Genomic DNA, 16,658 nt, shown 5'->3' on the forward strand with positions numbered 1-16,658 from the left:
CAAACAAACAAGGTAGTTTTACATGATTAAGAGACAAAACGTGGCTTGTATCCAAATTTCTAAATGCTGAGAGGCCTAAGGGACAAGCATCCTGAGATCAAATTTAAAATAATCACAGCACTAATAGTCAGCAGGAAAACTAGCAATCACTGCCACCTCAATGGCTTTAATTTGCCGTCTCTTCCCATCACTACTGAGCACTTCCTCTCAATCCTCAATTCTTAAGCCGTGCTGCTGGGTACGCTTTCCTAACTACATCTGCCCTGTACAGCTTTAGAGGGTCAGAGCTGACAGTCCCTGGATTACAAGAAAGAAGTATGAACAGCACACATTTCTGACATGTGGTAATTTAGAAAAATATGAAGGTGAAGAAAATGGATAATTGAGGAGGAAAAGCTGATTAAGGTTTCACCTATAAATTCTAGGATCTTTACTATCAAGAAGCAATACTGTCTAGGCTGTCATTTATTTGGCTGAAGTACTATTTAACTATTGTTCTCTAACAGCAGTAGTAAGATTAAGATTTATATTCCTAATCCGTACAGATACAACATTAGAGATCACCCGTTTTAGTGCCTTAACAACAAATCTGAAACATACATTTCCAGTTATAGAAAAATAAACTATGGTCTACAATGCAGACTGTAAGTAGGTAACACCATGGCCAACAGATCATGTATACATCTTTCTTCAAACTGTCTTTAAAGAGTTTTTTCAGAGGTGGATATTATAGGCAGAGGCAAAGCTCTGGCCAGCATGCAAGGCTTTGGCTTTGGTTCCCAGAAAAAGAGACCTATACCCTAATGATAATATCAAACTACTACATGTTTTTAAAAATGTTTCACTTTGTATGGTCCATATCTGATAAGTTTGTAAAACTCAAAAAATATTATGATAAAAAAACGTTAAAATGTTAACATACATTTATATACAATGCAATATGAGTATTTTTACCAATTGGGAATAGCTGAATTCTTTGATAAATTCAGGGCTTTGATAAAAGTGGAAAGGGGAGGTAGGGAACCATATAACATAACTGAAATGCACACATGCCATGACTGTGGTAGAGGACTGCAGCTCTGGAGTCCACACTGGAATATGGTTGCAGTGTGCCTCAGTACTTGTATAGAACAAGGCAGGGTTTGCCTAGACACATTTCAGGAATAATGGCTGACTTGTAATGAAAGAGATTGTTCCTGAAGAAGTACATAGATCATCTTAGAAAACATACAGGCACTCATCCTAAGAGGATGCTCAAAACTGTGGATTAGTATTACCTTAAAAAAGAATCCACAGCATACTTTCTGGTCATCTTCGAATTGCTCTTTATCACTCTCTCCATCATATTTTTCAACAGATACATCAGCCTTTTCAGGGGGTTTCAAATCTGACAGAGAAACTTCAATCAGATTGACATTTTTAGGAGCAGTGGGTGGGAAAACAGGTTTAGGAGGTGGATCTGTGGGTTGACTCAACTGGTCCTCATTTGGTGTCACACACACAGTCTCTGTGATGGGCTGTGACAAGACTTCAGAAACTGATGATTCAAGAGGTTTAATCCCCTTTTCCCCAGGATTATGGTCACAAGGTTCCAATGTCCCTTTGCACTCTGACGACTCCTTTTTAGTCTCCTCTTTTGGTTTGGGATCTTTTAATTGAGGCTCCCCATCATCACCAAAACATACAAATGACCGTGTCTGAATGGGAACCTGACTGGGTGAAAATCTCCTTAATCGAGGAAGACTATCCACAGACCGAGGTGGTGTCAGGGTTCTGTTCAAAGGAGTTATTTTTAATTCATTTGGCCTTGGAGTCCTTTGATTTTTAACAGAAAAGGATGAGCTCTTCCTGTTGGAAGACTGTGGCGACGGATGGGTGGGGCGTGGGGAGTCAGATGAGAACGGAGCAGCCGCTGACGACAGGCCTGCCTGTCTAGGTTTAAAATCGCGAATCTGCTTCTGCGGAGAGGGCTGTGGAGGTGAAATCACCCACGACTGCTGCTCTCTCATCTGCATTAACATCTCCTGCTGAAGGGACAGGCGTTGCATTTCTTGTTGTAGAAAATGCAGGGATGAGTTTAGTTTTTCAATGGACTTTGTATACTCTAAAATTTCCCCTTCGTTTAAAGTCTCTTCTGAAGGGCTTGCCAGGTTCCACTGCCTCTCGGGATCAACAGGCGTGGTTGGAGACTTCAGCCATTTGCCCTGAGGAGTCTCCATGCTCTCTTTTATGTCTGCTAGAGACTTGCTCCTCTGTCCATCCATTTTGTGTGGTTCCCTTTCTTTTGCTCGGTCAGTATAGATTTTCTCGTCCTCTGCACCCGCAGCTTCCTCTCGAAGAGGGGAAGTCCCGCCCCCTTTCTTTTTCACCACAGTTAGGAAGGCTGTCCTTCCCATTTTCTGCCTCTGCTTAGTAAAAGCAGCCTCCATTTTCTTTTTCTGGGCTTCTATGGCGCGTCTCTTCTCTTCTAGTTTCATCCTAAGGTGGACCATTTCAGAAGCCAACAGCTGGGTAGTGTCCCGCCCTTGGGCAAGGCCCGTTTCTTCTGGAATCTGTGCCCAAGAGACCACATGAGGAATGTTAAGCTCCGAGCCTTCTGGTGTAGTTTTCTGAGAACTGCTCCCACTGCTCTTCCCATCAGTGTGATTGAGCTTCCGGAACTTCTGCTCAGCAAAGCTGGTCATTTTCACTCCAGAGCTGGAGGAAGCACTGCTCCCTGGCTGAGACCTGGTGCTGATGGTACTTGGGCAAGGACTCAGGGCTTCCCTGGGGTTGCTGGCTCTTCCGTCATAGTCCTGAAGAAACTTAGACGCATCATCCATGTCAGAGTCTAAGCTAACAGTGTAATCCCTCAAGGAAGAGTCTTCGTCCATTGTTTCTGGAATGTCCTCTGAAGGGACATGAATCCCAGTGTCGACTTCCGTAGTGTCTGTTATGGGACTCAAGGCACCTTTTGTATCAGTCACGTTGTCAGGACTGGATTGATTCAGCTTGACATTTGAATTGAGAATACTCAGATCCTGACTATGAAGAAAGAAGCCGTTAGCGATCTGATCTGGCCGAGGTGTATGAGGAGATTTCTCAGTGTCGTGAATGATCTGTAATGCTTCTTCAATGCTTGGGGTCTCGATCTGATTGCCAAACTCATCCAGAAGAACTCTGTTTTGTAAAGCCCCGTTGGGAAGCCTGTAGTGAGTATTCTTGTTAGAATTTAGTTCATTTGTGTTAAGTGGCATGTAAGATTGGAGGTCACCACAAGGATCTACATGATGTTCTTCTTCAATGCCTTCTTCTTCTTCTCCATTCACGGGCTTGAAGGACAAATTTTTCCTGATGTGTTTGGATGCACGGCTGTTGTTGAGAGTAAGCCCTTCGTTACTAACAGAGCGGATGATTCCTCGGTTTGGAGTGGAACTCTGCACATTGTCTTCTTTATCGAAAGAAATATCAAATGAAACACCATGCACTGATGTTCTAAAAAGGAGGTAAAGACGAAATGTTTAAGAAATTTCAGGGAACATGATTTTAAAAATACCATTGAACAATTATTTGAAAGTATATCCCTTCCTCCATTTTTCACCATCTTATTGACCTCAAGGTTAAGAGGGACTATTTCATCACCTTTTAATTCAGCCTCTTGGACCTCTATCATAGCCTATGCTGCCCTTTTCACAGTTAGGTCCTAATTCAAATCTTGATTTGACCACACGGCTAAAGACAACGAGGACAAAGCAGAGGGAGGTAAAGCTGACATCTTCTGGTGACGTGACTGTACTAGTAACCTGGCTTACCTTTTCTCCTTAGGCCATGTTCCTATGAAGCCGTCAACATAAGACATAGACGAAGACCTTCTAATTCCTCCTTCAAATGCAAAAACAGAAAACCCATTGAAAGCACACACTTGACATATTTGAGAGTTCATTTATAAGGCACTAAAAAGTGGGACCTCGGCAGCATCAACACAGCAAAGCAATTTTTTTTTTTAAAGTTTAGAGGAGGAGTGTGTAGTTTACAGCCAACAACTGACTAGCTTGAGAGGCTCTGGGGTTAATCCCCAGTAAACTACCTCTCCTGACCAATTAACTATATACATGTCAAGAATTTGATTTTGATACAAACCATGCAAACACATACACACATATCCCAGGAAGAGGCTCCCGGCAGCAATACTAGCACTTGGGAGCTTACGGCAGGAGAGTTAGTAGTTCAAGACTAGTTTGGGTAACACAAAGACACATCAGGAAAAATAAAAACAGGGCACGGTGGCACACCTCTATTAATTGGGCACAGTGGTACACACCTGTATCCACAGTGCACACAGAGATTGAGGCAGGAACATCAGAAGTTCACGGTCATCTTTGGCCACACAAGGAGTGTGAGGCCAGTCAGAGCTATATGCGATCTTGTCTCCAAAACAAAGGCAAGGGCATGGACCAGGGGGGTAGCTCATGGGTACTGCCCTTGCCTAGCACATGACACTCGAGGTCTTTTGTCTAATCCCCAATACCACAAAAAAGGGAGGGAAAACCGGGCATGGAGCTACAGACTACCTGTCACGTACTAACACACACTTTTCAGAAAAAGACTAGATGTTTATACTTATTCTCACTTATTTTCTAGTTAGCCTACTTAAAATAGCATTTTCCTCATAGGCCTTTTCCAATACATTACCTGAGGCTGAAGAATGAGCTTGGGGACGTGCATATCTAAAAGGCAAATGATGAGACTGTAAATAGAACTCCTTCCCAACACACTGCATAATATATGTAATCAATTCTCTCTCTTTACACACACATGCTTTTATTAAAAAAATAAAAAATTAAAAAAACCAAGTTAAATGAAACTCATTAATCTGCAGTATTTTAGGGAAATGTAAATCTCTAAAACCTTCTAAGACCCTGATGAGCCTCTCTGCACAGCCTGTCTCTAGATGACCTGAAGACACAAGGCTTTCCTGTTAGTCTTACCCAACTCTGCCCTGTTTTACTAAGAACAAGGGAACTGACCCGTTTTCTTCTCACGTGAGAGTGATAAGTGGCCCCACCACGATACTCGCTTGGTTCCCCCCCCCCCCCCCCGAGTTTTCAGCTGCCATGTTCCCTGGCATCAAGTGAAGTTATATATACATCCTAGCCCCAGTGGATGGGAATCAGGGATAAGAGGCAGAAGCTTCAGCTCACTCAATCACACCATCTTTCAGCTCGTATAAACTGAGACTCGAACAAGCCGGTACAGACTCGGGTCAGTATCAATGCTGTGCTTTTGTGACTTACTGAAAGCCTAGTCAATGAGCTCTCTCTGGAGTGCAACAGTACTGAAGACCTGCCTGTGCAAACCAAGTGCTATCTGGGGTCTGGGAGTCTTTCTCCCTAGTGTGCAGCTTGTCCGCTGCTTCTTTATGTCATCTGTTAGGACTGTCAATAAAGAGACAGCTCCAAGCAAGTCTGTGAACTCCTCCTTCGGAACTAGGTTCCCCAGCTGACAGTCTTTCTTAGCTCCACCACAGAGAGGGTAATCCCGAATACTAGGAAACTGGTTATCACAATCTGTTCGTCCTTTTCTTCTTCCCCAAACGATGGCTACATGATGTAAAAGCTTGCTCACTGTCTCATTTTCAAATGCACAGAGAGGAGTTTGGTGGTGTGCACTCCTGAACCAACCAGGAGCCAGGGAAGTGGGGCAGCTGCTGGGCCTGTCTGTTGCTGTGACCGCCTTCATTTACTCAGAAGACCTTTATTTTAGATGTAGTAACACCTGTAGGTGTGACCACATTATTCCCAGGGAGAGGAAAAATGATCAAATCCTTCCTTAAAAGTTCTATGAAGGGGGGTTGGGAGAGATGGCTCCGTGGTTAAGAGCACTGCCTGTTCTTCCAGAGGACCATGGTTCAATTCCTAGCACCCACATGGCAGCTCACAACTGTATGTAACTCCCATTCCAGAGGATTCAAAAACTTCACACAGACACACATGTAGGCAAAATGCCAATGCACATAAAGTAAAAATAAATAAGTCATTAAAAAGTTCCATGAAGGGGCCGGGCGGTGGTGGTGCACGCCTTTAATCTAGCACTAGGGAGATAGAGCCAGGCAGACCTCCGTGAGTTCAAGGCCAGCCTAGTCTACAAAGCAAGATCCAGGACAGGTACTAAAACTACACAGAGAAACCCTGTCTTGAAAAACAAAAAAAAAAATTAAATAAAAATAAATAAATAACAAACAAACAAACAAAAGTTCTATGAAGGGTCATGTGGAGACTTACAGAAGTCAGAGGGCCTAGGAACCTAGGATGACAAGAGACAGTAACTCCTCAAGGGATTTAGAATCTACCTGGGTTCTTAGGGTTCTACTAGAAAAGAAAAAAATAGAGTCTCCATAAAACCCAAGCTACATTTTCCCAGGGTCAGAGACACAGGGGACTGACTGACTGTTCATTCAGATCCTTGTCCTAATCATGACTGAATAATCAACTCTTAAAGCTTCACCATTAACTTGAATGGAAGGAGACAGAGTATGGGAATGGTGACCTAGAATACTGAGCATCTTCTAAATTTTCAAGGAAACTAATGTAGTCAATCAGAAAAGCACCAAGGAAATTATATTTAGAAAGCTAGCCTTAGAGAAAAATGAATAGCAGTTCCTAGATCAGCTACCCGCACACCCACCCGCACACCCGCCCCTTTCTTCCTTTCCTTGGATGCTGGAGATCAAACCCAAGGCCTTGGACACACTCAGCAAGCGTTCTATAACTGAGCAATGTTCCCACACTAGATCAGTAGTACTTTATAACTTAATCCTCTGCACTGAGTTGTGAGCTAGGTACAGATAGAAACCTCAGGAAGTAGCAAGAAGATCCATAGCAGTAAACTGGAGGCTAAAGAGAGGAAACTTCTTTAGTTTTGAAGAAGCGCATTACAGGCACCAGGAAGTACATGAAGGGAGGAAATACGGAGGAAATGGGAACTTAAGTTCAGTCAAACTCTGACTGTTCCTGACAAAAACTTTGTACATGAGAGTGAGTGACAGCTTCAGAATAAGATTTTATTTTTATGTAATTAGGCCAAGAATTAATAAAAAGAGTACATTGAAGTTTTTGCTCATACCTTTTTAAAATGTAGTTTTAATAGATATCCTTGATTTTCCAAAAAAACCCATAAAGCATAGTAACTTTAAACAAAAGAAAAAATAGATTGGGGAGTCTAAAATTAATATAAATTTCAAGCTGCAATAAATACAAATGAAAGCTAAGGCTGGGTGTAGTGGTGCACACCATTAATCTCAGCACACAGGAGTCAGGGGTAGTGCACCTCTGTGAGTTAATGGTATCCTGGTTGACAAAGAGTCCCTGGCCAGCCAGAGCTATATAATGAGACCCTGTCCAAAAAAAAAAAGACAGAAGGAAGGAAGGAGAGGGGAGGAGGGAGGGAGGGAGGGAGGGAGGGAGGGAGGGAGGGAGGGAGGGAGGCTACTTATAGATTCTGCTTAAATTTTTTTTTTAACAGCTGGAATTTGACTGCTAGAAGTGGTGGGGCACGCTTTTAATCCCAGCACTCAGGAGGCGGAGGCAGAGGATCCTTGAGTTCAAGACCAGACTGGTCTACAGAGCCAGTTCCAGGACAGGGAGGGTTACACAGAGCAATCCTGTCTTGAAAAACCAACTAAATAAATAAACGTTTTAAACTGATAAAGACTTTATCATATACTTGGGTCAGTAGTCAGGACTATCCTGATATTAATTAGGAGACTCTTTACTTTCAATTCAGCGCCTATGTCAAAGACTAACGCAGTCAATAAAGTTCAGTATCAGAGCTATGTAATTGCTACCTCTCAATAACTAGAAAGTAAAACGGTGGTGTGGGAGGTGATGTGAGTGAAGAAAAGAAGCCCCCTGACCCAGACATTTGAATACTGGCCCCAGCTGCTGTCTGGGGGGGGGGGGGCTGTGCAACCTTCAGGAGGGCAGCCTTCTGCAGGAAGTGCGTCACTGGAGTGGGCTTGGGGGCTTGACGCCTTCCCACCTCTGGTTTACTCCTTCTACTCCGTGTGCAGTTGAAGTTGAGAGAGCTCCTAGCTTCTTGCTCTGGCTGCCTGCTGCCATGCCTCCCCAGTTCCGGACTCCCCTCCCAGAACCACAGCCAAAATAAACTCTTCTTAAATTGCTTTTGGTAATGGTGTTTTATCACAGCAACAAAATTAACTATATAAGCGGGGAAGAGCTGTTTCCAAGATTTTCTTTTTAATAGTAGGAAATTAAAAAATCCGGGCTAGCAAGAGAGCTCAGCCGGTCAAGGTGTTTGTGTCCAGGCTGATGACCTAGTTGCTCCCAGGAAGGAGGAGTCACCGAAGGAAGGAGCGAAGTGACGCCTACACACTGTCACCTGACCTCCACATGTGCTCACACACATAATAAACAGAGCTAAAATGTAAAATTTAGATATCATCTTAAAAGTTCCCTGATGCCTAAGAGTCACCTATCAGATCATTTTTTCATTTATACTATTAAATAATTCTCAATTATAGGAATAATGCAGCAAAAGTTTAATTTTAGGTTTCTTATTTAGAACTTAGACTATTGTCTCCCACTTTTCAGTGTGGTTCACTAAAAACCTATTTATGAAACACTCATTTCAATATAAATTTCAATTACTTTTAAATTAAAGTAAGCTTTAGTAGTATAAGCTAATTGGAACTTAATTTATAAATCCAACTACAAAATTAAAATACCCTTTTTAATGTCAAAATATTATTTGATTTCATTAGTAATTAACCAGGAAATGGTGAAGTCATTATGGACTCTACCTTGAGGTGAAGTCAGAACTCGATGAACTATCCACGATGTTTCTTTTGGCAGCATTTAAGACAGGGGCTGATGGCACATCTTTCGCAGGTTCAGCTAGAATAAACGATAAAACTTCAAAATTGTATGTTCAACTTATTTCTAACACTATTTCAGATACTCTGAGCCCTAAGTAATTATTTAAGTTTCACTTTCTATTTCCATCATTACTTTTACAGTAATCATCCCCTTTCTGTGCTGGGGATCAAGCTTAGGACTCCAGAACTGTCCTGGTTCTCTTTAAATAACTCCTTCTAACATAAATGTACCCTTAAATAATTTCTAAGTCAAAATAATTTCTTGATATAATCCGGCTTTTAAAAATTCACAAAAGGTTCATGGGGCGAGGTACCATAAAATAAATGCAGGTATTCAAAATAAAGATAAACCTGAGCTTTTAATCTTGTGAAAATTTTCATAAAATTTTGGACACACCAGGTTAGTTTCAGTTTTGTTTTTTATGAAATAGCTGGTAATTTGTTAATTAATTAAGGATGGTCAGATTTTTTACTGTATTAAAAACCCCACTATATCTAGCTTACATGTAAGTAATTCTAGGGAAACAACTTGGTTTTGATGGATGTTTGAGCAAAAGCTTTGTTATTATTGAGTACTGGGCTTCTCAGACGAAATCACAAAAAAATGCAAGTAAAAAGTCACACTGACTGCAAAATACTATATACATACTGGCTATGGCAGTTCTTAAAGAGGAGCGACCTTCATGAAGAGCCTTAAGGATCTCAACTTCTTTTAAGGTACTATTTATTATCTACTGCTCAGTGTTCAGAATCTGCTGGAAGTGGTTTTGAGATACCGGGAGAGATCAAATGCAATGATCTCCCGGTGCACAGAGTGGCCTGAGGGCAGCACTTTTATAAAGTGAGAGTATATCCACCAGAATGACACATCTCTCTGTTGGTGGCATACCCACACCCCTCTTGGCTCCTAATCTTTTTTTCCCTCCTTTGTATCTCTGGGAAGGTAGAGGTTAACTGCAGTGATCAGAAAAAGGAAATTTGAGCCAAGGAAAGCTGCTAAGTAGCTGGGAAACAGAAAAATCACATTTTGTACTGGGTACAGTAGCACTGTTATCAGAAAAACTGGCCCCCTAATTTTTGCTGGTACAAAGTTCTAAGCTTAAAAGAAATGCTAAATTTACAATCATTTTTCCCTTGTAGGAATATGTGTTTGATTTTAAAATGAAAGCCAGTTTTACTGTGCTAAATACGGCACTGATATAGAGAAAAAAAATCTAGGAGGAATTCTTTTTTTTTTTTTTACTTTCTGGCGATAAAAGAGTTTAAATCCAGGGCTGTATGCAAGCTAGGCAAGTACTCCACCACTCAGCTGTGTTCCCAGTCTTTGCCAGCAATTCATAGTCTTTATTCCTAAGGAACTTTACAACAGCCCTCTTATTTCTTATTAATTTTATCATAATTACACTGTAATAACAAAGGCTACTAGTTTAAAAACTATATCCACAAAGTGTTTCATGGTTTAACAAAAATCAAATTGTAGGTTAAGGTCCTAATGTGAGTGGAGTTTGGGTAACATCATGTTAAAAATGAGGAATCTAACAGGTAGTAAAAACTACAGATAGGAACAAAAGATATAAGAAGTATACAGCACCAGCGAACACTAAATGATCCATACATAGGACGTCCAATACAGGAACTATTTTTTCTGTTTCTTGCAGATAATTTGGTGACATAACTATTAAAACATTTAGACTCTTATCAAGGATAATAGCTGAGATCTAAAATGGTAACAAGCTTCTATCTAAACGAATAACCAGATGAGATACATAAACTCCTCATTTTCTACATTAAAATGAAGAAGATTGATCACCTCCTTGTGGACGGACGACACGCGGCTGTACAAACGACGGCTTCACAACTTCAAACCACCAGAAGAGTTCTGCCATGAACACCAAATAATTACTCTATACAAGAGAGTTAAGAAAATTAAAGGAAGCCCTAGGTAAACCCGGCCATAGCCATCAACAGGTGTCCTTTATCCTCTCAAATGCAGATCTGAATTCTACCCATTCACTATTCAGAACACTCACGAGGATCCTTTATTAAACCTGGAGTACAAAGTTTAGCGCCTGTAAATGCACATTCAGATCTCTGATCTTTTGTTTATAGGTCAGAGCAACTCTCCCAGGCATCACTATCTCTAGCTACGTAGAACTGTGAGGTAACAAATGTCCTTTTCTTCCAGTGGAAATACAAACAAAAAGCATAAAAGAGTATTTACCATTAAAAAAAAAAAAAAAAAAAGGTATGCTGGGCAGCAGTGGCACATGCCTTTAATCCCAGCACTTGGGAGGCAGAGCCAGGTAGATCTCTGTGAGTTCGAGGCCAGCCTGGTCTACAAAGCGAGATCCAGGACAGGTACCAAAACTACACAGAGAAACCCTGTCTCTAAAAACAAACAAACAAAAAAAGTAAGAAAAAATTTTGAAAAGTAATTAAATATATAATTTAAATATTGTATCCACATTTGATAATGCTAAATTCAATAGTAATCCACATGCTAAGTAATATCAAACTATATATTATGACTAAAATAATCTAGAAATATAATTTAATATCATTTAATGCACCTTCTAATTTTGAAAACATTAAGGCTAGCAATCTTTTCTTATTTATACTTTACTTGAAAACCCAAATAATTCTTTCAATGGCTTAAAGGAGTTCTCAAAAGCATACTTCTATGAATTATACATATAACATCTAACTACTTATATACATTCGTATGTATGGTTGGGTTTTCATTTTGTCTTTGTCTTTTGAGACAGAGTCTTGAAACCCGAGCAGTGGGATTACAGATGTGTCCCCTTATACTAGAATAAGGCTTCTATGTTAAAACACATATGAAGAATAATTTCAATTTTAGTGTTGAATATATTTCTAAAAGTACCACTATACAAAACCTGTTTTCCTCATTATGGAAATATGGGGTATTTTCTGATATCTTGCCTTCTGCTTATCTGCTAATTTTGAACGATCCTCAAGGCACAAAACATACTTCTTTTTATCCAAACATAAACATACTTCCTTGGATTTCATCACCTAGATTTTTGTCACATTTAAGCTGGTAATGTTCACATAGTCACCTGCCACCTTAGAGCTCCAGAAAGCCAAAGAATCAAGGATGCCTCCAAGGTCTCTGTTTTGAGCAACTGTTACTGCCACTTAATAAAATGAAGACGACTGGGAGAAACAGGTGACGAAAGAAGTCTCTGACCCTTTCCCCGAACATCTCAGTGGACTGGAGAAGTGTGAGACGAGAGGCCTTGTGGAGGGTTGACCCAGAGCAGAAGACACATTTGCTAGTTTTTCTACTTTGCTCTCAGTATTTGTTTTCACTGTAATTTTCCAGGCTATCCAAATGCTTATACACAAATAGCTATCACTTGAAGCTATTAAAACCTGAACTTTCTTTTAAAAATGAGAAAGATTCAATCGCTTACATTGTGGCTTGGACCGCACCTTGCCTTCTCACAGCTTTGCATTTCTAATTATATCTATTACTTATCTTCTCAACTCTCTTCCACTGAAAGACAAGACCTTCTCTCACTAATCATCATGTCCTATTTCTCCGCACCATCTAATGAAATATTCCTTAAGAACAAGATCAGGCCAGGCGGTGGTGGCACATGCCTTTAGTCCCAGCACTTGGGAAGCAGAGACAGGGGGATCTCTTGTGAGTTTGAGGCCAGCCTAGTCTACAAAGTGAGTTCCAGAACAGCCAGGGCTGTTACACAAAGAAACCCCATCTTGAAAAACCAAAACCAAATCAAAACAAAAAAGCCAGGCTCAGACTAATCCTGTACTTCTTTGCTTCCTAGTGCCTGAACCACTCTAGTCCCATGCTGAGCTGCCACTCTCCAGAACTCCACTGGCTCAGGTCACCATGGACTTCACTTGACTTCTCAGAACTACAGGGTTCCTGATCTTTCTCCTCTGAAATACTGCTAATGCCTATGACCACCCACTACTGAATGAATCCTAAGTACACTGACTATATTTTATATTATATAGATTATACATATATAATGGCCTATAGAGCATTTGCCTTTATAAATCTCAAAGGCCAAAACTGAAACAGTGATCCTCTCTATAAAGTGATCTTATTCCAGTTTATTCTTAATGGTGGCATTTTTATTCCAGAGATCCACAGCCAGGCATTAAGCAGAGAGCAAGAAACCTTAGAACACTCAGCCCTAAAGGAAGTGTCTCCATCAAACCCCTCCCTAAGAGAAGCCCAGAGAAGAAGAGGTGGAGAGAACATAAGAACCAGAGGGGATAGAGGACACCAAACAAAGCCCTCCACATCAGCATGACTGACACACACATGAGCTCACACGGCCTGAGGTAGGATGCACAGGGCCTGCACTGGTCTGTACCAGTTGGGGTCCCAGAGTTCAGAAAAGTGAGCACATTCTCCCATCCCTAAGCCAGAAGCTCTATCTTGTATGATAACCACTTGCAGATGAAAATGTAGTTTCCTCCAAGGGAGTCTCATTGGGAAAACAAACTATTCTTAAGGTAGGCTGCATGCTCAGCCGTAGATGACTCAACGGTACCTTTGGAAGTTCCCTGTCTCATAATGTTGTGTCAGGGCTCTTCCTTTTTAAAACTTGTGTGTGTGTGTGTGTGTGTGTGTGTGTGTGTGTGTGTGTGTGTGTGTGTGTGTGTGTATAAATTTTTTTCCCATCCATCCTCTTTTTAATCTATAGGTCCTCTCTATGTGTGTGTATGTTTAGAATTTTTATGGAATTCCTGAGTGTGTGAATGAGTGGGTCTCTGTTTCTTATGCCTTCTCTTAGGCTCTTTTCCTTCTGTTTGATAGTCCTGTCCAATTCCCATGTGTTTTATTTTATTTTATTATCATTCCATAGAAGCCTGTTCGCTTTCTAATGAGCGACAGAAAGAGGGTAGCTCTGGATGGGAGGGGAAATGTGGGGGAGGTGGGGATGAGCTAGGAGGAGCAGAGGGAGAGGAAACTGTAATCAGGATAGATTGTCTGGGGAAAAAAATCTATTTTCAATAAAAGGAAAACAAAAGATTGACCATTTAAAAAAAATTAACCAGCTTTATCAAACATCACTTTCTCCAAGGTTTGTAATCCCATGTCAGACTACAAGGCCTAGAAAGGCAGGGCCTATGCTCTTCACTCTATATTTACAGTCTAAAAGAGCTCCCAGCACAGAATAAATATTTATTGAAGAAATATATAAACTGATCCATAACAACAACAACAACAACAGCAGCAGCAAACGGAAGTCAGCACACAGCCAACACTGACAAGGGCATCTCTGGCCTGATGGCTAATCGTCACTGTTACCCAGACTGAACTCACGAGTGCCGAGGAGGAGGAGGAGGAGGAGGAGGAGGAGGAGGAGGAGGAGGAGGAGGAGGAGGAGGAGGAGGAGGAGGAGGAAAGCCCACTGTTGGTTCAGTCTGGGAGCCCATCTCCAAGGACAACTAATCTAGTGGAGAACAATCTAGAATGTGGACAGCACCATCCGAGGGGCTGGCAGCCCAGCAGGAATAGAGGAGGAAGAGGAACCAGCTCGCGCAGGCGTTCTCTCTGCTTCCCGTTCCCAGTGAAGAAGGCTTCACTGCCCATGGAGCCAAGCCTCTGAAACGGAGTACCAGGAACTGCTTCCTCAATGCTTTACTCAGACACCCGTTACAGCAGCAGCAGCCCCACGGGCACACTGAGATCACCGTAACCCACACTCTGCGTTGGTCTTTACGGTAGACCTTCTAAAGCCAAAGGGTAAACTTGTAAGTACTGCTGCTCGGGTCTAGCCTACTAGTACAGTTAACTAGAGCCGACTTCATCTTTTGAAAAAACACCCGTAAAATGTGCAGTAGTTATCTGCTGATAGAAAAGGATATGTATTTTAAGGACCTGATTAAGAGTTGTCCTGATAAGATAATGGCAAAAATTGGCCACAAGATGGCAGAACAGGAAGAAATAATTTCCCTGGTAACTGAGATTATTTCATTATAAAATTATAATTAAATGACAATTGGTCATATTCCAGAAATGGTACAACATTAATTTAAAATCATCTTTCCCCAATTTACTTTGAGTCAGAATCTCACTCTGTAGCCCTGGCTGGCCTGTAACTCACTATGTAGACCAGGCTGGCCTGTAACTCCCTGAGATCAGCCTGTCTTTACTTCCTGAGTGCTGGGGTTAAAGATGTGCATCACCACACCTGCCCTACTTCTTAAATACATGTAGCATGTGTCTGCATGTGGGGTCATGCACGTGAGCACAGATGCCTGTGGAAAGCAGAAGACTGTGTCGGAGAAGTTACAGGCAGCTGCGAGTCACTTAACACGGGTACTAGGAACTGGACTCAGGCCCTCTGCAAGAGCAAGCAGTACTTGCTCTTAACCTCTGAGCCATCTCCAACCTCCACTTCCGTTAGTCAAGAAGGTCGACACATCTACATATTTAAACAGTGTAAACAACACAGAATATATAGACTGGAGAAGTCTAGTAAACCTTAACACCTTCTCCCATATCCAGCACCACACTCAGAAGAAATTACTTACGTTTTATAGTTATCTTAAATATATAAAAGTGTGCCTTAGCACCTATCTGCAATTGGTTCTAGGACCCCAATTGCAGTGTATGTGCATGTGTATACAGACACCCAAGACTTACGGATGTTTAAGCCCCTTCCCTATGATTGTGTAGTATATGCATAGAATCTATGTGCACCCCTCCACGGGGGGAGTTGGCTTTCTCCCTCCACAATGTGAGTCCTGAAGATCAAACTCAAGGTGTCAGGCTGTAGTATGAACCTTTACCAGCTGAGTCATCTCTCTAGCCCCACATGACAGCTAAAACCACCTCTACATTACTTACTAGTACTTATTACAATATGTAAATAGTTATTACACTGCATTGTTTAGGGAATAATGGGTCAGCGATCCTGAGTTTGATCCCTAGCCCTGAAGGAAAAAGAGAGGAGAAAGGTTTAAAATATGCATGCACAGACACACACACACACACACTCACGCACACAGTTATAGTCTTTTTGTTGACTTTACCCTCACTTAACGATGTCTTAGGGAGCTTTCTGTTTCAGCAAAAGCAACAAAGCTCTCAACTACCTTCCTTTACACAGGCCAATGATATTATAAGACATTTAAATTTATGCCCCTACTAAAATGCATCATTCCTAACTTTTCAACATCAGAGGCAGTCTTTATGGGCCTCTCAACGGCCACGGTCCCTTTAGAAAATAGGCTATCTAGTACACTGCAAGGGAGTTAGGCTCCAACTAGGCACAGCCTGACCCTTCAATGCTTTTTGGGTGTGCTCAGGATCTAGTACAGGAACTTGCCCAGGCAATGTCCAATAATCCTCCAAAGCAGCCAATTTATATTTCTACAACAGAAATTCATTTCCCATACATTCCTCAACACCCACTATTAAAAGTTAAAGTGGAAATGAGGTGCCCAGCAATATGGACCAAGCAATTTCCCTAGAGTTTAGAGCCTTAAGATAGTAAGCTAAATTCAAACTTGTAGTTGTGATAATTAAGCAAAGAATGCATAACATGAACAAAGACTTTCTGTTGACAATTACTTACTTAAATAAGCTTGACTTAAGGAAATGTTTTTATATTTGGATCATGCTCAAAATGATCTAAATATCAGGATTATATGGTTTATTGAAAGTCTACATTCTATTTTATTCTCCAAAAGGACAGGAAGGAACACTACCAAACGTAATCTATAGCAATTTTTAAACAAATATACATCTTAGGCATATGACAAATTTTCA

At 41.2% G+C, this 16,658-nt stretch overlaps 1 protein-coding gene across 4 annotated transcripts in view; it reads right to left on the bottom strand.

The window, feature by feature from the left end:
- The window catches only part of Camsap2 (calmodulin regulated spectrin associated protein family member 2), an 88,658-nt gene that overhangs the window by 12,082 nt on the left and 59,918 nt on the right, over nucleotides 1–16,658 (bottom strand). For all 4 annotated transcript variants that reach the window (XM_006982422.4, XM_016000976.3, XM_006982421.4 and 1 more), the window contains 5 exons: nucleotides 10,683–10,776; nucleotides 8,798–8,891; nucleotides 4,672–4,706; nucleotides 3,792–3,861; nucleotides 1,278–3,474 (listed from right to left, as the gene is read on the bottom strand). In XM_006982422.4, the coding sequence (XP_006982484.1) occupies nucleotides 1,278–3,474; nucleotides 3,792–3,861; nucleotides 4,672–4,706; nucleotides 8,798–8,891; nucleotides 10,683–10,776 (2,490 nt within the window). The remainder of the gene's footprint in view (nucleotides 1–1,277; nucleotides 3,475–3,791; nucleotides 3,862–4,671; nucleotides 4,707–8,797; nucleotides 8,892–10,682; nucleotides 10,777–16,658) is intronic.

The sequence above is a fragment of the Peromyscus maniculatus genome, chromosome 11 (genome assembly GCF_049852395.1).
Source record: "Peromyscus maniculatus bairdii isolate BWxNUB_F1_BW_parent chromosome 11, HU_Pman_BW_mat_3.1, whole genome shotgun sequence".
Classification (NCBI taxonomy): Eukaryota; Metazoa; Chordata; class Mammalia; order Rodentia; family Cricetidae; genus Peromyscus; species Peromyscus maniculatus.